This window comes from Myxocyprinus asiaticus, chromosome 36 (genome assembly GCF_019703515.2).
Source record: "Myxocyprinus asiaticus isolate MX2 ecotype Aquarium Trade chromosome 36, UBuf_Myxa_2, whole genome shotgun sequence".
NCBI classification, from domain to species: domain Eukaryota; kingdom Metazoa; phylum Chordata; class Actinopteri; order Cypriniformes; family Catostomidae; genus Myxocyprinus; species Myxocyprinus asiaticus.
The window spans coordinates 36,557,031-36,583,491 of record NC_059379.1 but is presented as its reverse complement, the minus strand read 5'-3'; the positions used below and the strand labels follow the sequence as shown (position 1 = coordinate 36,583,491).

Below are 26,461 nucleotides of genomic sequence, written 5' to 3'. Positions count from 1 at the left end.
TCGATCTACATATTACAGCTAGATCCTCCAAGTCCGCTACAGCCTTCTTCAGCATCACCTACATGCTGGACAGTTGACGCTGGATCTCTCCCGCCGCACCGTCCAAACTGAGTCCCTGGTCTGCGGCCCTGTCTAGGGTATCAGCTTGAGTATGTAAGTGTCTTTTAATATCTCCAGAGCCTGAGGATTTTGAATTCTTTGACATATTGTCTTCATAGAACAGTTAAGAATCAGGGTGTATCGAATCTCACCGGTTTGACACAAATAGTAATAAAACTAGCAAAGTGCGCAGAGCTTTGGCGCCACCGGAACCCCACGAGTGCACCTTTAAGGATAATTTGTACTTACTGAGCAAACAGGCTTCTTTCTGTGCACCTAAATTGATGATGAAATGCAGTGACATTTTTGTTCTGCCAAGGTGTTCGTTTGCTGATATTTTTTCTGTTCCAGCACATCTCTGAAATTCTTGACCTAGGAAAACTCGGCTAGTCGAAGAGCGTTGATTATTGATTAAAACTAATCATGGGTGAGGTTTGGAAGTGATTTTTTTATTTTTACAACTGCCCATGCCAGCTGAGAAGTAGTTACCTGTGTTACTACTATCATTAAAAATAGATAACTTTGAAGCCTGTCACTCAGAGATTGTGAAGTACACTTTTTTCACAACACAAACTCCACAAAGACAGTGTGGCCACGACAAATGCATTAGAGAATGCGTTTTTTAGGAAGTCAGATTAGATTACTAGTCTGCAAAAGTGGAAGGGCCTCTGTGACACATTAAATAAAGCAAAGAAGTAATACAGTGCTGAAAGATCTGCATTACTGTCATTACTTCTGTGGCTGGAACAGTACGTTAAACACCATGACTTCACCCTCAAATAACTAATTTAAAATTACGCAGTGCATGGTATAAACGCAGGCTTTGTTCGACTAGAGTGCGACTGTGAGTGAGGGGGGCCAATGCTTCTGTCCGGGGGGCCCCCCCTCTAGAACCGCCTCTGCCTATGAAATAAATTAATGGGACTTTTACTTCCATCAAACTTGTATTTGAGGCATGGGGGTTGGCTCTTTTGACTTCTTTTGCTAGCAAGCAACCTTTAAGTGTCCTATCTATCTATATAACTGTATATCATTCTCTCTGTCTCACTCAATCCATCTATCAATTTATTAGTCAGTTTATCCATCCAATAACACCCTAGCAACCGCATAGCAACGCCATATGGCAACAACATATCTCATCACCATAATGTTGTAGAGACATGGTGTTGAATCTTTTAGCATGCGACAGCATACGGAGTCCCTTCGTGTGAACCATGGGGCCCCTACCATATCCCAGCACCATAATATCTTATATGGAGATTGACTCTTCAAACATGTGACAATTTGTATTCAACACGGGGCACTTGGGGATCCCTGAGGGCCCCTAGAGTCCACCGACTTATCTCAGCACCAGAATAGCATAGAGTGGTTGGATCTTTTGACACAGGGCAGCATAAAATTACCTTTGTGGTCACTGATATATCTCAGCAGCAGAATGTTGTAGAGACACGCGGTCGCTTTGAGGGCCACTACCATATTTCTTTACCATATCATTGGGTCTATCTGTCTTACTGTAATTAGTTTCTTTTGGAACTAGTTTAAACTTTCAGACAAGGTTTTGTCAAGCCAGCATCAAAATTTGTCTTGACAAACTTTACCCATCTAGTTTTTTTAATTAGTTATTTTTGCAGTCAGACAATTAGTCAAGACAATAAATTCAGATGAAGAACATTTTATTCAGACTGAGCAAGTAAAACTAACAATGCATTTTTAAAAACTACATTACCTAAAGTAATCATGCGAGTTTGTTTACACTGCTTACATAAAAACAAACACAGCAAATGGAACCACAATTTTCCAAAACATATTTAATTTTTTAGAAAACAAACATGTAAAAACAGGATAAATACACAAAAGTATGATTCTGCCTCCACTGAATTTTCTTTCTTAACATTACAAAACAGTTCCATAATTTGACATCAGTATAAATGTCTAACAGAAAAACTATTTACAAATCAGAGCCATCAGACATTAAAAGCTGTTCTTTCTTTATGAAGTTTTCCACTAGATCCATCAGTTGTTTCACGTCAGCCTCATCCTCACGTATGACTTCCTTCAACTTATCAAACCTTTTCAGCTGCTCACTGCAGTGTTTCTACAAGACAAAAACAAAACATAAAATTAACCCCTGTTTACAAGTTTGACACAAACATGTGGGTCATATAACCTTGCAAAGCATAGAAATAAACTTTAAAAACATGAGCAAGAACTGGGTGGCATTTCAAACAAATATAAGCAAGGCAAAACAGTCTGCATTTCACAAATATGGATTATTTTCTCACTAAAGCTGCGTATGAATGTACCACTTTGTACAGCATCCCCGAAAGGGACAAATACACAATTTCACAGAGTAAAGTTACTCCCATGAATTGTTTCCTAATTCCTAAGTGTTTATGTACAGCTCCTTTTGTTATTGCGTGAACTTCACGTGACAAGGAATCAGAGAGAAAAATTCTGAAAAACAGAGTCAGTCGTTTAGTCTGTCCCCCCTCTTCCATTCTTTATCCGTGAGCATGACAGACCTTTGACTAAACAGAATGAGATTTAGGCAAAAACAGTTGTTAGGTGTGACACCCCCAACCAAAATGGAGGTCTTTTAAATCACCACTTCCCCAAACAATCACCAAAATTTCAAACATTCTAAAGTTGGCAGTTCTATTCAGAATGTTGGGAATGTCATTTTCCCACTTCCACAACAAACACCAGAGTTAGTAATATTTCGCTTTCAATACAAGTTAAGCTTAATTGACAGCATTTATTGCATAAATCATTTCGATTCGTCTCTCCTTTTTTTTTTTTTATCCCCTTTTCACCCAATGTTGGAATGCCCAATTCCCACAACTTTAGTATGTCCTCGTGGTGGCGCGGTTACTCACCTCAATCCAGGTGGCGGAGGACAAGTCTCAGTTGCCTCCGCTTCTGAGACCGTCAATCCGCGCATCTTATCACGTGGCTCGCTGTGCATGACACCGCGGAGACTCACAGCATGTGGAGGCTCATGCTACTCTCCGCGATCCATGCACAACTAACCACATGTCCCATTGAGAGCGAGAACCACTAATCGCAACCATGAGGAGGTTACCCAATGTGACTACCCTCCCTAGCAACCGTGCCAATTTGGTTGCTTAAGAGACCTGGCTGGAGTCACTCAGCACACCCTGGATTCGAACTCGCGACTCCGGGGGTGGTAGTCAGCATCAATACTCGCTGAGATACCCAGGTCTCTCCTTTTCTTTAATGAAAAAAAACAAAAAAAACATTCATTCACTTCCATTGTAAGTGCCTCATTGTAACCCAGATTTTTGCTTTTATTTTATATTTTTTTAAAGAAAAGGAGGACCAAGTCAAAAAAATTTTTTTTTAACAAACAACATTATGCCACAAATGCTGTCGATTGTCGAGCTTAACTTGTATTTTACCCGGAATATTCCTTTAATACACTGATCCAACAAAATCCAACAACCATGGTTGTTGGGGCAGTGTGAATTCACTTTTAACGTTTTAAGAATAAAAGGATTTGAACCTCCAAGGTTCAAAATGTTCCACCTTTCCTATTCTCATATGGTACAGATCAAATTTAAGGCTGTGTAACTCGTAAGAGTAGGTAAAACCATCTCGTACTTCAACTGCACACAGGTGGTTGACTGCAGAGGTGAAGATATCTGTCAGATTCTTGAATACCATGCGGTTCTCCTCATTGGTCTCCTGCACAACAACGTGATACCTGATGGAGAAGTTGAGATATAAAGTGAGCTGCACAGGTGACATACATTGTGAAGAATGAAGTGGAAATAAAGGGCAGACAGATGCTCACTGTTGTTGGGCAGCTTTGAGTTCCTCTTCTGCTTTCTCACATCCCTCCATCACTTTCTTTTCCAGACGCTTCTTGTGAGTTTCAGCAGAGTCCACTTCAGCTGCCCACTTCTCCTCCTCTTGGACCATTTCCTACACATACCATATAACTAGCTCAATCCCAGTGAGTGATATTTTCAAATGTGTCAATCCACCACAAAAAGTGTCTATAAAAAAAAAAAAGAAAATCGAATGAATTTTGAATGTTACCTGCATGTCATGCTCCAGCTGTTGGTCAACTTTGCGAATCTGTTCCTTTAACTGTTTTATGTCGTTCTCCTTATCAGAGATGTTGGATTTCACCTAGAACAAAAAGGACTAAATAAATACTAACATCTCAGTTGCACTTCAAGCTTAGTAGGCACTGACCCAGTGTCTCTTAACCAGTTTGTCTGTCCACACTGAAAGCAAAAATGCTGTGGCACGACAAAAATCACAGCTAATCAGAACATATGATGTTTAATATATTGTTTTGTGAAGCAAGATTTTGCACCAATGAAATGTTACTATTTGTGGGCTACCCAGTGTGACGGCACATATAAAGAAAAACAACAAAAGTCTATTTTTCACTCACCCCATGAATGCATAGTTTATTATAGTATATTTATATTTGAGATGTCAGCAGATCAACTTCACCACATTTGTATTTGTATATTTACCATGTTAGAAAAGATTTACCAAAGCTGTCAAAGTTAATGCATGTGATTAATTCAATACGATTAAAAGTTTTTCTAACGCTGGTAATGGATTTATTTAATATAATATTTTGTGTCATTCTGTTCCATGTGATTTCTAACAACTGATCAGAGCTGCAGAGCGCAAGCGTTTCTCTCTTTCACGCATGTACTTTGTAGTAAATAATGGAGGAAGACCCTCTTTATAGGCAACTAATTTGTAAACAAGTGAAATATTACCCACGAGCAAAACACTGTCATTCATAGGAGTTTGAACACCAGCAGAAGACTATCTGCAGGCCAGTGCCACCTTTTCACAAGTTACATACATAAAGTTTCTTAGAAAAAGTTGTTTATTGAATTTCTGCAGGTCTGAGTTTTGTGTTTGCATTTCCCATGTGTTTTGAAGCAATTTAAGAAATATAGAATCTGTTTTAGCCAATTTCGAGTAAGATGAGTCTAAAACGTTATTTTTATATATATATATATATATATATATATATATATATATATATATATATACACATACACACACACACACATTGAGTGTCACCAGTGTTGGGTGTAACCTGATTAAAAAGTAATTACTGTAATCTAATGACTTTTTTAGTCAAAAAGTAGTGTAACGCATTGCATTTTAAATTCTTGCCATCAGATTAGATACTGACTTTCAATGAAGGTAATTACTTTCAAGTGAATTACTTGGGTTATATATATTTCTACAATAATATTTATTTAGAATATATTTAAAGCATGAATTATGTTCATATGTACAGTGCATTCAGAAAGTATTCAGACCCTTTCATTTTTTTCACATTTTTTTTATGTTGCAGCCTTATGCTTTAAATTATTTTATTTATTTTTTCTACACTCCATACCCCATAATGACAAAACAAAAACCAGATTTTTCATAACTTTACAAATGTATTAAAAAGAAAAATCTAAAATATCACATTGACATAAGTATTCAGACCCTTAACTCTTTTTGGGTATGATGCGACAAGCTTTGCAAACCTGGATTTGGTGATTTTCCAACATTCTTCTCTGCAGATCCTCTTAAGCTCTGTCAGGTTGGATGGGGGCTGTCAGTGGACAGCCATTTCCAGAGATGTTCAATTGGGTTAAAGTATGGGCCACTCAAGGACTTTTACAAAGTTGTCTTGGCTGTGTGCTTAGGGTCATAGTCCTGTTGGAAGGTGAACCTTCATCCCAGTCTGAGATCCTGAGCACTCTGAATCAGGTTTTCATTAAGGATATTTCTGTATTTTGCTGCATTTAACATTCCTTCAACCCTGACCAATCCCCCAGTCCCTGACGGTGAAAAACACCCCACGGCATGATGCTACCACCACCATGCTTCACCACTGGGATGGTATTGTGCAGGTGATGAGCGGTGTCTGGTTTCCTCCAGACATGACACTTGGAATTGAGGCCAAACAGTTTAATCTTCGTTTCATCAGACCAAAGAATCCTGTTTCTCACAGTCTGAGAGTCCTTCATGCGCTTTTTTGCAAATTCCAAGTGGGCTTTCATGCGTCTTGCACTGAAGAGAGGCTTCCATCTAGCCACTCTGCCATAAAGCCCAGATCGGTGGAGTGTTGCAGTGATGGTTGTCCTTCTTCAAGTTTCTCCCATCTCCACACATGATCTCTGCAGCTCAACCAGAGTGACCATCGGATTCTTGGTCACCTCTCTTACCAAGGCCCTTCTCCCCCGATTGCTCAGTTTGGCCAGGTGGCCAGCTCTAGAAAGAATCCTGGTTGTTCCAAACCTCTTCCATTTAAGAATTATGGAGGCCACTGTGCTCGAGACCTTCAATGCAGCCACAATTATTTTGTAGCCTCTGAGCTCTGAAAGGCAGTTCCTTTGACCTCATGGCTTGGTTTTTGCTCTGATATGCATTTTCAGCGGTAAGACCTTATATAGACAGGTGTGTGCCTTTTCAAATCATGTCCAATCAATTGAATTTACCATAGGTGAACTCCAATCAAAGTATAGAAACATCTCAAAGATGATCCAGAGAAATGTGATGCACCTGAGCTAAATTTCAAGTGTCATAGCAAAGGTTCTGAATACTTATGCCAATGTGATATTTCAGTTTTTTCTTTTTAAAACATTTGCAAAGATATCAAAAATCAGTTTTTTTTTGCTTTGTCATCATGGGGTATGGAGTGTAGATTTTAACATAAGGCTGCAACATAACAAAATGTGAATAATGAAGGGGTCTGAATAATTTCTGAATGCACTGTATGTCTGTTTACGTTTCTGTAACAGCAGAAGAGTCACTAACAAGTCATTGTAAGGGAGAAACGTGTGGTGCTGAGTGTATTACTTGCATGTGACAATGGAGGAAATATAGTCATTATTTTGAATTGAATGAGCAAAAAAAAAAAGTTAAAAAGAAAAGTTAAAAGTAATTAGCAATGTGATTACCTAATTAAGTAATTATCAAAGTAAACCAATTACAAAGTTAGAAGTAATTATTCATTTGTAGTGGATTTATGTTTTGAATAATTTACCCAACACTGAGCGTCACCATACAAAATGCTGAACCCAACAATTACAAATTTGCTTATTTTTGTAATTTTCTTGGACGCATTACCTACAAAACGATTATGCAATTAATCATCATTCAATATTTTACAATGTGTGACAGCCTTAGTTTTCAGATGTGAGGCCTGTGGAGCAACAGAACAAAAAGGTAGAATAACCTTCACGCACCTGTTCAACAGTCTCTTCCAAACTCAACTTGACATTACTGAGTCTGCTGCATTCATCCTCCACGTCAACCATCATGTTCTTCAGAGGATTCTACATGAATGAGGACATAAGCCAAATGCAAAAAAATCCCTTAATCATATATATATATATATATATATATATATATATATATATATATAAATAAATAAAAATAAAGAGAAAAACTTTATGAAAAGCTGTAATGGCTGGTTGTTGAGTAGGTGAGTGTACCTGTATCTGTGTCTTGTATTGTGTGATGGTCATAGCATTGTAGTCTGTTCTAATCTCAAAGTCGTGACCGCAAGCGTTCTCTGCTGACTGAGGGATAAGCTTCAGCTTACGACCCAGTTTATTGTATTCAGCAACCTTCACCTCTGCCTGAAACAACATGAAGAATACCAAGGAAATAAATACATATTTAACGTAACTAGCATACACGCCAACAACCTATATGTGAAGCAACAGATAATCTGTACTTATTCCTTTGAGACAGACCACCTTTGTGGCATCATCAATTTGAATTAATCCACTTTAACTGCTCCAAAACGGTGTGTAAAAAACAAACTGTGGTTGGTTGTTTTGAATGTCGGTCAAACAGCCTCTTACTGTCTAAGTGGGCGGTTCAAGGCAAGAATAAGCTGCAAAGTGGACCAGACTTAATGCTGATAGTCAACAGTTGTGCTCTGTGATCCTGACCTTCTCTTTGGTTTTGGACAGGTTGACCTCCTCGTTCCACACCAGCTGCTCAGCCTCCTCCAGGTTCTGGCTCAGACTCTGAACCATCTGCTGCAGCTCGTTCCTTTCTCTGTTAATACGCTCTATGTCAGCCGGAGTGAACTTCTGGTTCTCCAGGATGTGCTGCAATCTTGTCCTCTCCTGCTTCAGGCCCTCTAACTGCATCTCTGCACAGGCAATAGAGGGATATTTCCTCATTTAATCTCACCTCTTGTTTTGTATTTATCATGCCAAAGCAGGAATGGTGGCATGTTATTTTCTCTGCTCTCACCAGCAGCCTCAAGCTCTTCAGCCAGTCCTGCAGCTTTATTCTCCAGTCCAGCTTTATGGGCCTCCAGAGTGCAGCGATAATTCTGCAGCTTCTGTAGATCAGCCTGCAATCTGAGCTTCTCTGTTCTTTTACCAGCTAAACGATCCTGTCAACACACACACAAACAAACACAAATATTAGTATTAAAACTCAGTGAAAACAGCAGAATACAAAATTATATATAAATTTTTTATATTTGGGTATTTTTTCAATGTCCCAGAGGTTGATTTTTTATTTTGATTTCCACTGCTTTCTTTTTGCTATATTATGGTAAAAGTGAAATTGACTTGGAAACTTTTTACCAGGTCGTCATCATTTATTTTTAGTACTTTTCAAAAGGTTACTTTGTTAAAAATTGACAAAAGGTTGACAAGTGTCAGTAAAGAGCAGGCTTGAGATTAAACATGAGAAAAGTGATGTTTCAGAAGGTAAATATAACTTTTGAGCAGAGTATTTGACTTTTCCAATCAAACAGTAATTGTCAAATTATGCCAAAAAATATCATTAAATTGTGTGGTTTAAAAGGCATGTAAAAATACGTCGATGCAACAAAATGCATTGATCTGACAAGGAACTTTTAACACTTTGAATACAGAATGTTCTGTAAGAATCAATTATCATTAATATATAAATACAGATTGTCATACAGATTCCATCTCAGATTACACAAGCCTTCAGATAGCAACAGATGTGGAGCAAGCGAGATTGAAGGGAATAAAGCGCACTTTGAAATGAATAAAGTTTATGCTGCCAGGTTCACTCCCCTTTCTGTGTCATTCATAACTGTTTGCGCCCATTTGACCAGAGTAAGTTAACTGTTGCTTTTGTCTCCGATTACGATATCATGTTTATAATGCTTTTATAGCTCAATAAATTGCATTATTCCTCCATAAAATAGTTTAACTACGAATAGAACACAGCCTAAATAAATGTGATCGGTGGGCAGACATTTGATGTGAGCGAAATCACTCACTCCTTCACTCATTCACTTTATAGTAATAGTAGGGAAGAGGGAGCGATATCAGACTGTTCTGAAAGGAACAATCAGTTAAAAAGCTAAATGCTGGTTGATTAAAATCAACTCTACACATGGCAGCTGTAAAAAGATGTGTGTGTGTTGCAAGTAGTCCTGCATGATAATGCTGTAGAATTCTCATGAACGTGCTTGACAAGCGCGTTCCCAAACTCTCTCCCATTGAAAATAAACAGGAAGATCGCAGTTCCCACATAACATGTAAAAGTACCTATACACACACTACTTATAGATATTTTTTAGTATATATATATATATATATATATATATATATATATATATATATATATATATATATACAGTATATACACTGTAGAAGTTTTGTGACCCTGTTTGATTAAAACATGGGGCTCATCTGTCTGCAATGACATTTTATTTGTAATTATCTGTGCATTAAAAACTTTACAGTATATGATATGCAAACCTATAATGCATATTCCACGGTTTACATACCATCTATTTGTGTGTGTGGTTGCATCAAGTCATTATGTTGCATCGAACATTGTTATCCTTGATCTATAATGCATGTAACAGTATTATTTTTCAGGTTATATGCTGCCACAAATAAGCCAAACCTATTTGGTCCTAAATATGTCTGACTCTAGTTCTCAAGTCTGGTGGATGTTATGCTGTATAAAAGGTCCGGGTACATTTCTTTTTTTACGGTCCGATCTGGTTGACCACGTTGCTTTTCAAAGTACAGTATACTCTTTTGACCGTAAACAAATAGCACTAATGCGTTCAACACATGTGCACTATGACTGCTTTGTGACACTCTTTAGGATACTTTTAAGGCTCTCTATGCAGTTGTGCATGAGTGCAAAGCACATTAGAGTTGACCATAACATCCATAACATCAACAAAATGTCATATAATGGTTAAGACACAGACACAGACACAGACACACACACACACACAAGGGGCCTGGGTAGCTCAGCGAGTATTGACGCTGACTACCACCCCTGGAGTCACGAGTTCGAATCAAGGGTGTGCTGAGTGACTCCAGCCAGGTCTCCTAAGCAACCAAATTGGCCCCATTGCTATGGACTGTAGTCACATGGGGTAACCTCTTTGTGGTCACTATAATGTGGTTCTCGCTCTCGGTGGGGCGCGTGGTGAGTTGTGCGTGGATGCCGCGGAGAATAGCATGAAGCCTCCACGCGCTACATCTCCACAGTAACGCGCGCAACAAGCCACGTGATAAGATGCGTGGATTGACGGTCTCCAACACTGAAGCAACTGAGATTCGTCCTCTGATTGAGGCGAGTCATTACGCCACCATGAGGACTTCGAGCGCACTGGGAATTCGGCATTCCAAATTTAAAAAAAAAAAAAAAAAAAAAAAAAGACACACAAATAGCATTTATTTTTTTTATATTAAATAGAAACAGTCATTTAACTGTATATAACTATTTTTTTTTCTTTTTTATAAGAATACACGTGGATGTATTATATAAATATATATATATATATATATATATATGGATGTAAGGTTATTTTTATTAGAAGTATATTGCTTCATCTTACTTGAAACCCGTGATCTACACGAATCAAGCGTTGTCTGTGTTTGATGACATTGCAGGGTATTCCAAAATTATTGTATTTTGTCAAGTAAAGTGAACTTTGACAGATATCCCGTGCTTTGTTTACTTTCTTGAAGTGAACACTGCATAGAGACCCTGCGAGTTGGAACACAGCTCTAACGTACAGTGAAAGGCAGGCACCGTTGATGTGCACTGATGTGGACTGTCTGCGTGTTGAGAAAATGTAGGCCACACACGGACAGTCCACACAGACTGTGCTGATGACGAAAGCTGCGTCGCACATAAGGTGCGCACTCCAATCAGCAAACTAAAAACGTTCAGTAAAAACTTTGAATCTTTATGCATGTTCTTGAAAACACTGTAACAAATAATAATAACTTCATTTGTATAGCACCTTTTAGCAGTTTAACACAAAATGCTTCACAATATAAAATCAAATCAAAAACACATAATAACCCGAAGAAAAAAAAAACTACAGTGCCCTCCATACGTTTTTGGACAGTGAGACACTTTTCACAAAACAGGGCCATCATTAGGCTGAAAAAATAAAAACCCATCAGAGAGTTTCTGCTAAGGTTTTTCCTGATGAAGACCTAATGGTCAAAACGTTGCAAGTGTGAGCCAATAAAATATTCTGAGCAATAATCAGTGTGCGGAAACTTACCATTTTTTCTTTGTTGATTGAATTGTGTCTTGCACCTGTGCCCAACTTGGGTTGGATGTGCAAACCTTTTTTCTTCATTTTCCATTTTATTTCAAAAACATAAAAAATGTCATTTCCACCACAGAATTCTATTAAACACAGAATTTGAGAAACACACAGAATTTAAGATGTAGTGGAAATGACACGGTGGGTGGGAATCTTCATGATTTAATGAAAAAAATAAAAAATAAAAAAAAAGACATTTTTTGATGCATACACACACTGATGTTATTACACAAATTAAAAACAATTAAAAATATTGAGAGTGAAAAAATTATCAAGACTTTACTTTGTTGAAGTCCACAGTGCTAAAAGTGCCCAAATTTGAAGAAACACCCATTTACATAATTTGCTCTGAAATGGCTTAAGAAAGTTATTTTTTTTAAATGAGAGGAACAAGCAGTCACTGTCCTGGAGTCATTTTTGAATGTTTAAAGCAAGAAGTAAATACAGTAAAAATGTAGTTAAAAATAATCAAGGTACTGAACGCGGTGACAAATGTTTTTTTATAGATGTTTCCCTTTTGTGAATAACTGTTGGGGAAAAATTTTGATCCTATCAGTATTGAAAAAAGCTTACAGTATTGAAAAACAAAAACAAAAATATTTTTTGCATATTGCCTGACTTAAGTATTATCACAAACTGTCATGAAACAATAACAAAAATATTCTTTTATGTACATAACCTCAAATCACATTTGTAAAATGTCAGAGAATTTTATCCAACAAAGAAAAACTGATTGAAAGTGAAACAAGAATACACTCACAGTTTGGTTTTCCCTCTCAAGTCTTTCCACATGCTCCATCAGCATCCCATGTTTCTCCTGCTGGGAGTGTAACAGCGCCTCATCCACATTATACAGCTTCTCTGAGAGGCAATCACACACACAGACCCACAGATGAAGACCACTGAACACATGCTCCAATGCAACCTACAACATTTTTATAAAGTTTCCCTGTGTTACAATCTTTTCCATTAACTTGTTCCTGTCCAAAGAGTGTTTCATCATCACACTGCACTGTGACTTACTCAGTTTATTCAGATATTCTTCATCCTCATCATCATATGCATCTGCTCCCTGCATAAACTTGTTGTACGTATCAGAGCAGTACTCTATGAGGAGCTAAAGAGATGACACACAGAACACACAAAAACTATTGCAAAGTGTGATGTCTATAAAATGGCCTCTAAGGGCTGAAATTCTCAATACAAACAGTACCTTGTTGTACTCGGCCCCCTCCTCTAGATCACAGAGTTCATCTGAGAAGTCAGAGAACAGCAGGCCCTGGTCCCTCAGACCACTGAACAGCTGCAAAGACAAACACAACATGTAAGGCAACGGTACATCATACCACCAGTTCAAAATACTTTCTCCAGACTCAGCTTTATATGGAAAGACTAGAAGTATACATAAGCAGACACAAAGTAAACACAGGTATTTGAGGTAGACCGAAATATCGGTTTTACCGATTAATCGGTGCTGATAGTTGCTTTTTGACACTATCAGTTATCGGCATAAATCTACTGCAGATAGTTTTTTTTTTATTATTCATGATTAGCAATCAAGTGGTAAGTTGCTGTGTTATACATCTTTCATCATTGACAATATTCATTTAGATTTGTATCCTCACTTCAGTGCATACTTTGTTTAGATAATCAAATATTGAAGTGAGGGCATACAAATAAAAATTAAACTATATGAAAACGTGCCCCATCAGCACATGCATAGTGTCTCCAACTTCATATCTCATGAATAACAAATCTTATTCCTCATTAAACCTCATCTGATGAAATACATATAATATATACAAAACCCTTCATCTGGCGAATATATAGGCAATAAAAAGCTTAATTTGGTAAATACTTAAATATAAAGCATTGTTACGGCGCCAAGTCTCCATCATTTTAGTCCCCGGTGTGTTTTGGGCTTCTTCATAGTTAAAAGTCCCAAGTTATGCACCAAATGTGAATTTTTTTCTGGTTATTTTGTGATTTCGGTTCAACACTAAAATGCATCTGGGATTGTATTAATTTTGGACTCGTGTAGCCTCTATGTCTGTGCCTGTCATAGTAAGGAAAGACTCTATTTGAAAAAATATAGGCCAATTAATCAATTATTGGCATTTTCCACCTCCTTTGTTAACGGTATCAGCAAAATCCACTATCGGTCAACCTCTAATAAGTATATAGTTCACATAAACAAACTACAAATAGGAGAAATAGCCCTAATTAACATATGACTCTAGAAATAAATTCACCTTGACTGTATCGATGAGCCAGATAAGAGCACCGAGGGCCTGAGGCCACGTGTGAGGGGCACCAATGGAGTACATGGAGCTTTTAGAGAGCACAAACGGGTACCTGAAACAGAACCACAATCATCTCTATGATTAGGAAAAACATACTGTAGGCAGCATTTACACTGTAAGGCTGGAATGCACATATCCAATCATTTGACCATAACCGATATTTTGTACTGCCTGTTTACATTCACTTAGACATAGCCGACTGTGTTTACATTAATAATCTGCCAAGATGCACTACTAGGCTGTCAATCAGCACTATTTATTGCAGTCCTAATGTGTTTAACAAGAACGGCAACAAGCATGCCATTATTTTACTTGCAACTGCTCTTAGAAATATCGATAAACCACAATACAACAATTCATTCTTCAAAATGCAACTCCCTCCACGACTCCGACATAAGAATTCCATTGCATGTGTTCAATAGTCAACCTGAGCACTACCAAATAATGACTCACATAATTTTGACCACATTTATATCCACATCACCGATTGAGGTAATTATTCAGGTTAAGCCTTTATTCCAAAAAAGACATTTTAATGCTACATAAAGTGTAGCCCACATCTTTTCAGAATCCTTCTGTACATGTGGTTACAGATCAATTAAAACATGCTCGTTCTTTTACCGCTATTCTCTTCTGGAATTATGGGAGAGGCTAGCTCTTGCCTTTTATTCCACTGCATTTCGCTTATTTCATATATATAATTTAATTAAAAAATTATCATTTATGTCCTCCACATTAACGGGGCTTTCACTTGTTTGTGTATTGATTTCTTTCTATATTTGTAATTTTTGTCTCCGCACTGCTTGACATCTCACACCTTGAGAATAACATTGTTATACATGCACAGATATAAAGAAAAACTTTGTTTCTGCGGATATTAATGTCAGAAATACGAGGATAATCAGATAGGAGTGTTTATACTTGTGTATGTCCAGACATCAGATTTAAAACCACAAAATCTCAAATGGCTCAAGTCGGATGCCATACAAATCTGATCTCTTAAAGGTGCAGTATGTAAGATTCAGAAACCCTTCTTTCTTTATTTTAATGGTCAGCATTTGACTGATACTAAACATACAGTACTGATGTCTATTTAGCTATTTATTGTATTTTTATTTAAATGGTCAGCAATTGACTTACACTAAACAGTACTGATGTTTATTTAGCATATTTTTATTTATTCTTTATTTAAATGGTCAGCCACTGACTGATACTAAACATACAGTACTGATGTTTTTAAGCTATTTATTGTATTTTTATTTATTCCTTATTTTCTCAGTGTTCATTTCTAGAATTTGTTGACAATGTATAATAATAATGTCAAATATTCTTTGATAAAAATATTTAAGAAAGCAGCCTTCTGAGTACCTTTGCATAGTCATATTGGTGTAAAATCGGTGAAAAATCCACATAGAAAAGGTCTGTTTTCAATCCAGCTCAAAAATTTACTATATCGGCCACCATATCAGTAATCAGTGAATTTTCCCCCTCTAAAATCGGTATCGGACTCAAAAATTCCAAGCACGTCTTTGTTTACAAGAGAAACTTGCACAGACCACAGACCAAGCGCCGTTCACAAACCAAAACATTTTCAAAACAATATAAAATAAAAAATAATTTCCAAATAATAATAAAACAAATAAAAAACAATGTAAACAATGAAGCGCTTCCTGACTCCTCCTCCACGTGACGCGTGACCTTACCAACGAGCTTATGTCATCCCTCTCAAGAGCGCACGTCACAGAGATGTACGGAAACGAACATTTGTAGTTAAAAAGTATATAAGTATTGTTTTGTTTCTAAAAATAATCAACCGTTTGCTTTCAGCAGAACTTTATTTGTCGACTGGAGTCGTGTGGATTATTTTGATGCACCCTAAATATGCATTTTGGACCGTCAAAAAATGGAGGACATTCACTTGCATTGTTTAGAGGAGGAGGCCTGAAATAAAATCCTAAAAATCTTAAATTCTGTTTTGATGAAGAAAGAAACTCAGATACATCTTGGTGGCCTGAGGGTGAGTAAATTATCAGCAAATTTTCATTTTTGGGTGAACTATTCCTTTAAGCTGCGTTACAAGCTGTTCACACATTGGCAAAATAATGGTGAATATTACATGAACATTTTTTACATATTGCACTTTTAAGTGTTTTTGCTGTTTACACCCATGCAACAAAATTTGATCTGTGCTAAATACTGGTGAAAAAATCTGAATTAGTTGACAGTGTAAATGCAGCCTGCATTGTGGTTTAAAAAAAATTATGATATACCGTCACCCTTTGCTGTTTACTATTAGATTTACCCCAGATCTTTCAGCATTCTTGGGATCTCCTCCTCAACTTTGGCAGTGGGCATCTGAAAGGAGGGTTCCAGAAAAGTGTAGATGAACTCGTATATCTTTAAAAACTCTTTAGTGGATGGTGACTGGAGAGCCTTCACTGTGATGCTGCCCGGGATGCCCCGCTCCATAAGAAACTAGAGAGAATGAGGTTTAAAAAATTACTAATTTGGTTAAATTAATTAAAATTTCCCACAACTTTGAACCAAGGAATTTCAATGTCTATTTGAATTCTAACAAACAAAAATATGATAACATTTCACTTTTTTTATTATTCCTCTAATAACAACAAAACTTGTGTTTTGTTAACTACACATTATTATATAAACAACCTATCATATTATCTATCATCTCACAAGCCTCAAGTACAACATTACATAACATAGAAATTAGAGGTCAACTGATAGTGGATTTTGCTGATACCGATAACTAAGGTGATGGGAAACAAAAAAATCGTATTATTTCCTTACTAAGACGGACACAGGCAAAGAGTCCTAAATGAATAAAATCCCAGATGCAATTTATTGTTTAACCAAAATCCCCAAAATAACCAGAAGAAAAAAAAAATATGATTTGTTGCATAACACGGGACTTTAAGTATAAACAAGCCCGAAACACACCAGACACTTTTATTTTGAAATACCAAAATGCTGAAAAAACTGTTGGCAACTATCGCCATAGATTTTTGCCGATAACGATAGTTCCAAAAAGCAACTATCGGCACCGATATATCAGTCTACCACTAACAGTACCAGTTCTAATTTCAGTCGGACATGACAAAAGTCATTACTTGGGCATCAGTAAGATAAATTCACTGCTCCAACCAACTGATTTATAAGTGTTTCTGATTCACTAAAAAGAGCCAGCACATCATTTTTTTGGGAGCTGCACAACACTGGTCACACAGTATGCTTTAGATTCACTAGAACAGGCTCATAAGAGTAGTTTGTTCGGGAATCTGACTATATGTATGTGATGTGTGTTTTAGTATGCTGTTTCATCCACATCGGCATTAATGGAACCGAAAGTCATTAAAATAGTACGTTGTGAATTGAAAACCAAAAAGTGGAACCGGCCCCTACAAGGCCTCCTGAGTCTGACCCTTGTAGGCTTGTCTACATCTAACAATATCTCTATGATAGCCCAAAGAGCATTTTTTTTTTAAAAAAGATTTACAGCAATGTATGGTAATTGTGTTGATTTTATCAGAACCATGCATACGTCATAAAGCTGCCTGATACACTGTTGGACAAAAGCTTTGTCATGTAGAGGTCTGGGGTCTTTCATCTTCTCTGAGCCCCCATAAGCCCCAAACATGCTATTCCTCTGACCGCCTGCCCCTATGCCTCTGTGGAAACAGGTACAGAGAGGGTTGCACACTGTTATGTTACATGATGAGCAACTACAAAGGGTTCAATAACACTGTACAACATGATCAGGGATTACAAGGCACAATGATGAGTTACAAAACCAAGAGCACACTCAGAGAAACTAAAAATACAACATTTACAACTTATTGACAAATGAAGACTCACTTTCCAAAAAAGCTTGTTCGCCGCTCAGATGTACTCGACTGAGGTTTAGGTATGTTCAGCTTCCCAAAAACATTGTCCTTACTGTAATGAATTTAAAGCAAATGTGTCAGGTAAGACATGAGTAGATGTTGACTGATGTATGCCATTTTTAATGGCCAATGCTTTTATCTACAGAACAGGGTGGTAGACGGACACATTTTATTACTCAATATTTACTCAAAATTCACTGAAGAATTTTTGAAAACACAAAAATGTGCATTATCCATTGACAAGGCAAAGTACATTTTGGAACTGACATTGGGTGGAATGACCACTTCGGTTAAACAGCCAATCAGGCAAAGTTATCATCCGATAGCGATAATCTCAATATGGCCATATATTGGCAGATTAATTGGCCAGGGCTGCATTTCCCAAAAGCATTGCAAACTTAAAGTGATTGTAGAGACCATTGGCGCCAATGGTTTCTATGATCTGCTTAGGCTTACAGCCCAGGACAATTCATCAGTCAAACCCTTACTAGACATGAACAAGTAACATAATCAATGTAATGCATGTAAGACCAAAGTTTAAATATACTCTAAAAAAACTTTATAAAAGCAGTAATTCACCCTATAATGAAAATTATGTCATCATTTACTCACCGTCACATTGTTCCAAACCTGTATGACTTTCTTCCATGGAACATAAAAGATGTTAGGGACAATATTAACTTCAGTCACCATTCACTTTCATTGTGTAGGGAAAAAAAACTTGCAATATGAGTGAATGATGATTGAGGCCAGCATTCAGCCTAACTTCTCCTTTTGTGTTCCTTAGTTGGATGAAAGAAAGTCATATCAGTTTGGAAGTTCAGGCCAATACAACTGCCCTAATATGTACTGAGAAGAAAAATGCCAGTATGATAACATAATTAAAAGTGTTGTACTTCTGAGGGGTGGCGTTGATCAGACTCATTCTGCTGTCTGTCACACGCATGGGCATCTCAGAATATCGGCTGCTGGGTCTCCGACTCATCTTGACCTGTAAAATAAACCCTTCATATGTTGGACAGAAAAAAAAAACATGCTGTTATTGCCATTACTATCCATCATGTTGTACTTTATATTGGAAACTGAGGATGTGTATTATTACCGACTAACAGAAATGGGTAAAACAGTCCACTGATATTCATATTCATGATGGGTCATGTCCTATGTTTTGACTTAGCATTTTTTGTACTTCTTGTTATATAACACAACTAAGTAAACATTGCTTCATTTTTTTTAAGCTATTACTCAAGTAATCAGTCAGTAAAAAAATAAAATAACAAAATAAGAACAAAAAACCAATAGAAGTAACAAAACAAATACTTGTGCTTGAGTTTTTTCAGGTATCTAACAGCAGTATGTAATGGATAATGTAATGTTAAGTCGGTCAGGAGTGTTTATACAATATCATTTAAAAATGCAATGTCAATCGTGCCATTTTAAATGAAGAGTGAAGACAAAAAGGTGATTAAAAATACTGAAAAAGTGACGAGTTACAGGACTGAAAATATACACTTTACCTAATATATACATGTAAATGTTATCCTAAAATCTTTGTTCATAATAAACCGTCCGTTTTGTGTGAACTATCCCTTAATATGTGGCTCACGTTTTCCTTTCAAGTGAAACATAAATCTACGAAAAGCATTATTAAACACAAACAACTGCTAGAAAGGCATGCAAAAAAAATAATTTCTATTGAAAATAATACATTAAATGAGGTTAAATAGATAGCAAATGGACTAATTAAAATGTTAGAAAATAAATCAAAATTGTAGTCGAGCACAATACCTCAGATAGTACGATCTTCTTGATTTATATGAACTATCCTCCAGATTTCTGTCTCAGCATACAGATAAAACAGGTATACTGGGGTAGATTTACCCGACTATGTTTAGTTTATTTCTGTAGCTGTTCGTCGATCCTTCGGTTGAATTTCAAAAATTTTCCGCCAACGCTGTTCAACGGATCACTCTGATGACGTCACTGCCGTTCGTTTGGGCTGAAGGGCGCCACTTGCTGGTGAGATTGAGAACTGCGACGAATCTCAAGAGAAATTTCTCTCGCCTCGTTATTTTTTATTTGTGTTATATAAAAGTGCAAGCAAATCTTTTATTTAGTTGTTTATCTTCCTCGACAAAGTCTTTCTATCATGGTACTGCCACATTACTTTTTTGCGATCATTGTGGAGGCTGCAGAGGATCCTTGAAAAACTTGTTTGTGTGTAAAAAGAAATGACTGCTGAACATTGAGGAACAGACTACTGCATTTTGTAATGTTTGGGCTGTCTCAGAAATTACATTGTGTTCGCCTTTCATGTGCAGCACAGGTTTATATATATATATATATATATAAGAAGATGGAGACAATATGATGCCTTTTTTGGGGGGGATTTTCCCCCCTTTTTCTCCCAATTTCACGCCATCCACCGCGGCAACCACGCTCAATTAACCATGCGCCCCACCGAGAACAAATCACATTATAGCGACCACGAGGAAGTTACCCCATGTGACTCTACCCTCCCTAGCAACCGGGCCAATTTGGTTGCTTAGGAGACCTGACTGGAGTCACTCAGCATACCCTCAATTCCAGTGGCAGGCTGTGCATTAAAAGTCTAGGCCTTCAGTGTGATTCATGCCATTAAGAAAACACAGTTTCACAGCGAATAAGACACCTTATGCCTTTGGGCATCATACATTATGTCGCAGCTAACTAGTAATGCCAACTGACATTTTAAAAACACATCCACGCACGAAAGCCAGAACTTGAAACGACATTTAATGCTCAAGCAAGTCTAATTTTAACTGCAGCATGACTGTTTTGTGAAATGAGCGTCTCCCGAACAGACATTCAAAAATCATAATTTTTCATATGAATCTACTAAGGAGGTCTATAATGTCTGGAAAAACAAACAAAAAAAATATTGCAAAAGACAAAGCTGTGTTTAATTGCAAAAAAAAACAATGTTGTATAGGAAACCCAAGAATTGAGATCCTTTTTTTTAATCTGCAACAGACTTTTGGTATAATTTTTTTTACAAAATGTTTCTTTTAGTTTCACTTTGCGGAAAGTATTTTTTCTTTGCGATGCTCCTTTTAATGTTCGCAGTACCTCTTTCCGTTTGCGCTTCACTATGTGGCACTATTTTGACATGGGGCGGAGTTTCGAGTATGACAACATCACGTGGGGTGTGGCTTATTCACGGGATCAATGAGCATGCGCAGTTTACATGCATCATAATGCCCGCTAACTTAAAAACAAGCGGACGCGATCAGCAAAAAATGTCACTGTGATTGAATGTTTGTCTCATATCTAACCAAGAATAATTTCACTTAATGTTAAAAGCTTCTTTTTTTTTTATTTTATTTTTTTTTAGCTAATATCACTGGCCTGTGTCGTTTGATGTTACGGTCTGCTATTTTCACCGTAACTAAGTTTTTAAAACTCCAATTTACATAATGAAAATGTACGTGTTTGTGTCTTGTTTTTAAATGTTATTAATAAAAAAATAAGGCATTAATGCAGAAGAACAGCGTATTATAGACTGGTGGAAATGGCAGAGATTCACTGGGGGTACTCTATTTTGTTACAATTTAATATTTCTTTTAAAATAAATTATGTATTCTTCAAACTTTCTGTTCATCCAAGAATACTTGCAGTAATGCAACTGTTTGGCATATATTGTTAATTAAAGCTGCTAGTATAGGACCTGTGAGAAGTCTTTCTCAAATTAGAGACTCTTATGTACTTGTATTCTTGTCCACTTCTCTCTCTGTCCTGGTTAGATCAAGTTTGTTTTATTATTTCAATACAGAAGTGCATGAAATAGCCTTCATCTCTCAGAAGAACAATAGATTGATGCATTTGAGGAGAAATACGTTTCTTTTTGGTTATTTTTAAAACTGAAATTTGACTTGCAAGTGTAAAGTAACTTTACTGTAAAGTAACTAAAAAAAGCAAGGGGGAGGGGGTAGGAATAATAGTGTTCAAAACAGTGTTACTATGAATACAACTTTAATACAGTGAAAAAGACACTCTATTAGCATAACATAAATATGTATAAATAAATAAAAATGTCCAACATTATTTTGAATGTCCATGTACTAAAATTAAATATTTGATGCCATGAGTGTACCTTCATTTTCTATTAGTATTATTTTGAATGGCCATGGAAAATGAAACAATGTGATAATTTTTTCCTGGTCGCAAAAAGTAGTCCGTTAATTTACCTGATGAACTTTCACCTTTTGCTGCTGACCCTTTTTGCTTCGCAGAGCTAATGTGTGCTTCTAAATCACTTGCACCTTTATTAGCAACTGACACATAAGTGCCAACTTTACATGTCATACATTCTGCTTCCCACGGATCTTGACCTGGACGAAAGCATGGGAATTTTTTGTGCAAATCTTCTGTAAATTTGCACTTTCGTTTGGGCATTGTTTCCACTCAGCTGTCATTTGCTGCTACTGTCAAGCAACTGTTTGATGCCGAACACAACAGTGCTTCGCGCGTTTGACAGGCAGGAATTTGGCCAATAGTTGCTGCAAGCCTCTTATAATCGACCAATTGGTGTGCGAGAAGGCGGGAGTTACAATGAGGTGTTAAAGCAATGCAAATATGCAAGCACACACAATGATGCACATCATAATGCAACTAAAGCCAAATCCCGGACATTTTTGCAAATGTAGAAATCCCAGCCGGATGCGTTTTTAAGGTCTGAAAAAGAGGACGTATGGTCACCCTACTTTAGGATTATGTGACACGTTATTTTCTTAGTAGACTGGAGTAATGGCAGCTGAAAATGGGGCTTTGCCATCATGGATAAAAATTTAATTTTATTATAAATAAAAACATAAAACTTATTCATAATGAGCCTGGGTAGCTCAGCGAGTATTGACACTAACTACCACCTCTGGAGTTGCAAGTTGGAATCGAGCAGTGGCGAATTCTCAGGGCCAGCAAAGCCTTCTCTGCTGGCCTAACATGCCAAATAAAGAAATATCTTTCATTCTCAATCACCTTTTTGCCTATGTATTTTTAATAATCACTTTCCACTCTTAATTAATCTACAAACAAATAGAGAAAAACTAAAAGTTTATCCAGTTGGAATGTATTCCTTGATGTTTACAAGCAAAATGTGACAACTGTTTCACAAATTGCATGCCCGAAGCCATGCTCGTTAGCCCGAAGCAGCACGTGAGTTTGAGCTCCACCCCCTCAGACCTTCAGAATTTCAACAGAATCCCTCAAGAGTGCAAATGAATGAGCAACTAAAGTCAGATTGTCAGATTCATCAGCCAATCAGATTGATTTATTTGTTCTTGGTGGGTGTGATCTTTAGGATATGTCCCGGTCGAGGCCTTCTAGCTGGCCTTGAGTGACGCAATCGCACTTTAAGTGATGTACGTAATTCAAGAGTGAAAAGCGTAAGATCAAGCTGCCTGTCGAGTCGGCTGTCATCACTGCTGGTATTGCTGTTGAGAAAGAGATCCTTATGGATTTAAAAACACAAGATGTTCTGCATGACCGTGTGATTGCTTAATTTATTAAACAGGAAAGGAGGACTGATTTTCACTTCAAGTAAATTGGTAAGTGCTTTTTGCATTGTTATAGCAACATCAGGAGTTTTCTAAGTGTAAATTAGGCTGCTTGAGCATTCAGTGTCGGATCAAGTTTTGAAAAGTAGTGCTGCGTTCCATTCAACTCAGAAAGTCGGATTTTACAACTTCCTACTAGGAAAGGTGCAATGAATGCATCTTGAAGTCAGAATTACAACTTGTAGGCTCGTGCAGAAATTCTCAACGCATGATGTCACACAAACATGTCGACACTCAGGGAGATATACAAAGTAAGTGATAAACATTCACTTTATTACGTAATATTGATAAAGGAGTTTGTTTCCACATTACATGATATTAAAGCTTGTTTAACAAACGCCTGCAGAAACAGGTGTATAAAACATTATAATCTCTTTTGATAATTGTACACCTGAAGCACAAATGCTAGCGCTGCAGCATTGTTTATCAGTTGGGTTGCTAGGAGACATCTCTAATGAGAGTCAAACATCTGCTAAGCTAACGGGAGTGTTGCAGTTCCGAATATCGGGGAATGGAATGCATTTATGGTCGGAGATATCAAGTAGGAATATCCCACATCCAACTTGAATGGAACACAGCATAACCGTGTACCCTGACAAAACGAAATTTATTGCAAGCAACATTTAAATTGCAAATATTATTAGATCGATTTTTCCAGACATTATAGACCTCCTTAGTAGATTCATATGAAAAATTATGATTTTTGAATGTCTGTTCGGGAGACGTTCATTTCACAAAACAGTCATGCTGCAGTTAAAATTAGACTTGCTTGAGCATTAAATGTCGTTTCAAGTTCTGGCTTTCGTGCGTGGATGTGTTTTTAAAATGTCAGTTGGCATTACTAGTTAGCTGCAACATAATGTATGATGCCCAAAGGCATAAGGTGTCTTATTCGCTGTGAAACTGTGTTTTCTTAATGGCATGAATCACACTGAAGGCCTAGACTTTTAATGCACAGCCTGCCACTGGAATTGAGGGTATGCTGAGTGACTCCAGTCAGGTCTCCTAAGCAACCAAATTGGCCCGGTTGCTAGGGAGGTTAGAGTCACATGGGGTAACCTCCTCCTGGTCGCTATAGTGTGGTTTGCTCTCAATGGGGCGTGTGGTGTGTTGTGCGTGGATGCCACGGAGAATAGCGTGAAGCCTCCACACGCGCTATGTAACGCTCTCAACAAGCCACGTGATAAGATGCGCGGATTGACGGTTTCAGACGCGGAGGCAACTGAGATTCCACCACGAGGATTTAGAGCGCATTGGGAATTGGGCATGGAAAAAAAAAACTTATTTCAGATTATAGAGATTATATCTCTGTAATCTATAACCACATTACACTTGAGAAATTAAAATTCTTGGTCGAAACTGAACATTCTGAACATATTTGTTTCTTTTTTTGTTCTTAAAATAATAATAGCCAAATCTACTGGATATTTACCATAAATTAATACTCTAAATTAGAGTTTGTGCAAGAACTGGGTTTCACATTTTTTAATGTATTTAATAAAACATTGTCTTTAGCATATTATATTTATATTTAGTATTCTTTTGTTTGTTATGGCATACCAGTCTTATATTCCTCTCATAAAATACTATTTCATGTTCAGTGATGATTGACTTATTGGTTCTTGCAGTCTTTTTCAGACATTTCCCCTGTGAACTGCCCATCAACTTCGAGCACTTGACTCACCTGCTCTCAAACTCTGTGGTCCCAGCTCCAACACAGGATACATTTTTTAAATGTGTAACATAAGATCAGTAATTCTTCTCTGTAGTGGTTGTCAGATTTTTAGTAATATTTCCATGTCTTCAAATGAAGGTGTAATAAAACTTGACAAAATTAGCAACACTGTCTTCTTTTGGCTAAATTAAAGGATTAGTGCACTAAAAAAATTACAATTCTGTCATTGTTTACTCACCCTCATGTACGACTTCCATGGAACATGAGAAATTGTGAATATTGGCGGTGCTGTTTTTCCCGTACAACAAAAATAAATGGTGACCGAGGCTGCCAGTCCCTAACATTCTGCCTAACATATTTTGGGTTCCACGGAAGAGTGTCATATGGGTTTGAAACTACATAAGGGTGAGTAATCTCTTATTCTTTGTTTTACCAAGGCATTTGAGGTTATTTAAGTTTTTAAACAACACAAAAATGACTCAAAAGCACGTCTGTTTGCTAAAGTATTATTTATAAATTAATAAAAACATTCAGTATCTTGTAAAATATAATAAATTGTTGTGCATGTTACTACAGAAGACAGCAAATTTGGGTACACTTTACACACACTGGTATAGAACATGATAGCTGGAGCACTGGCATTTTGCATGTGGTCATGTCAGTTGTCTGGGACTGATGCCTCTAGTCAGCACAAGAGCATTTTGGTCAAATATATATATATTTTTTAATTATATGTAAAGTCCACTCTTTATTGAAAGGAAAATATTACACAAAGAAACAAGATTGTGGCCATGAAGCGTTGTAATGCCTCACCAGTAGCACAAAAGCCCCACAGCTGTTTTCAGCACCATTTTTCCAGTACGCTCTAAATTCTTTGGTCTTCTTGTACCTCACAGCCATATACTTCCTCAGTAAATAACTGGAATACACATTGTTTACAGGGTTAATATAACATAAGTATTCTTCATGAGTAACATTGGATTGGTCTGCCACAAAAACATACAAAATAATGCTGTAAAATTATACTGCTGTTCTTCTGCATTAATGCCTTTTTTTATTATTAATAAAATGTAAAAATAAGACATAAAGATTATGTTGTGTTATGCTGTGTTACGTTGCACTTAAAGTAACTGCTTCTTACACTGAATCAAACGACAGACACCATGAAACAGTGTCAGGTGTTTTGATCAGACAGGCAACATTAAAAACTTTCCCATTATGTAAATAGGAGTTTTTAAAAACGTAGTTAAGGTGAAAATAGCAGACTGTAACATCAAATGACACAGGCCAGT

At 37.0% G+C, this 26,461-nt stretch overlaps 1 protein-coding gene across 2 annotated transcripts; it reads right to left on the bottom strand.

Annotated features, from left to right (window-relative positions):
* Nucleotides 1–1,767: 1,767 nt before the first annotated feature.
* On the bottom strand, nt 1,768–19,874 carry ndc80 (NDC80 kinetochore complex component). Of its 2 annotated transcripts, none has more exons than XM_051674476.1 (17): nt 19,689–19,874; nt 18,797–18,905; nt 17,872–17,952; nt 17,558–17,684; nt 16,301–16,473; nt 13,948–14,050; nt 12,909–12,998; nt 12,719–12,812; nt 12,456–12,556; nt 8,371–8,515; nt 8,061–8,266; nt 7,596–7,742; nt 7,347–7,436; nt 4,162–4,254; nt 3,914–4,044; nt 3,721–3,823; nt 1,768–2,194 (listed from the first exon to the last, which is right to left on the bottom strand). In XM_051674476.1, exons 2-17 carry the CDS (start codon nt 18,883–18,885, stop codon nt 2,048–2,050), a joined length of 1,920 nt encoding a protein of 639 aa, XP_051530436.1. In that variant the 5' UTR covers nt 18,886–18,905; nt 19,689–19,874; the 3' UTR covers nt 1,768–2,047. The 2 variants fall into 2 exon arrangements, with proteins under 2 accessions (XP_051530436.1, XP_051530437.1); XM_051674477.1 differs by having other exon boundaries at nt 18,797–18,891.
* Nucleotides 19,875–26,461: the final 6,587 nt, after the last annotated feature.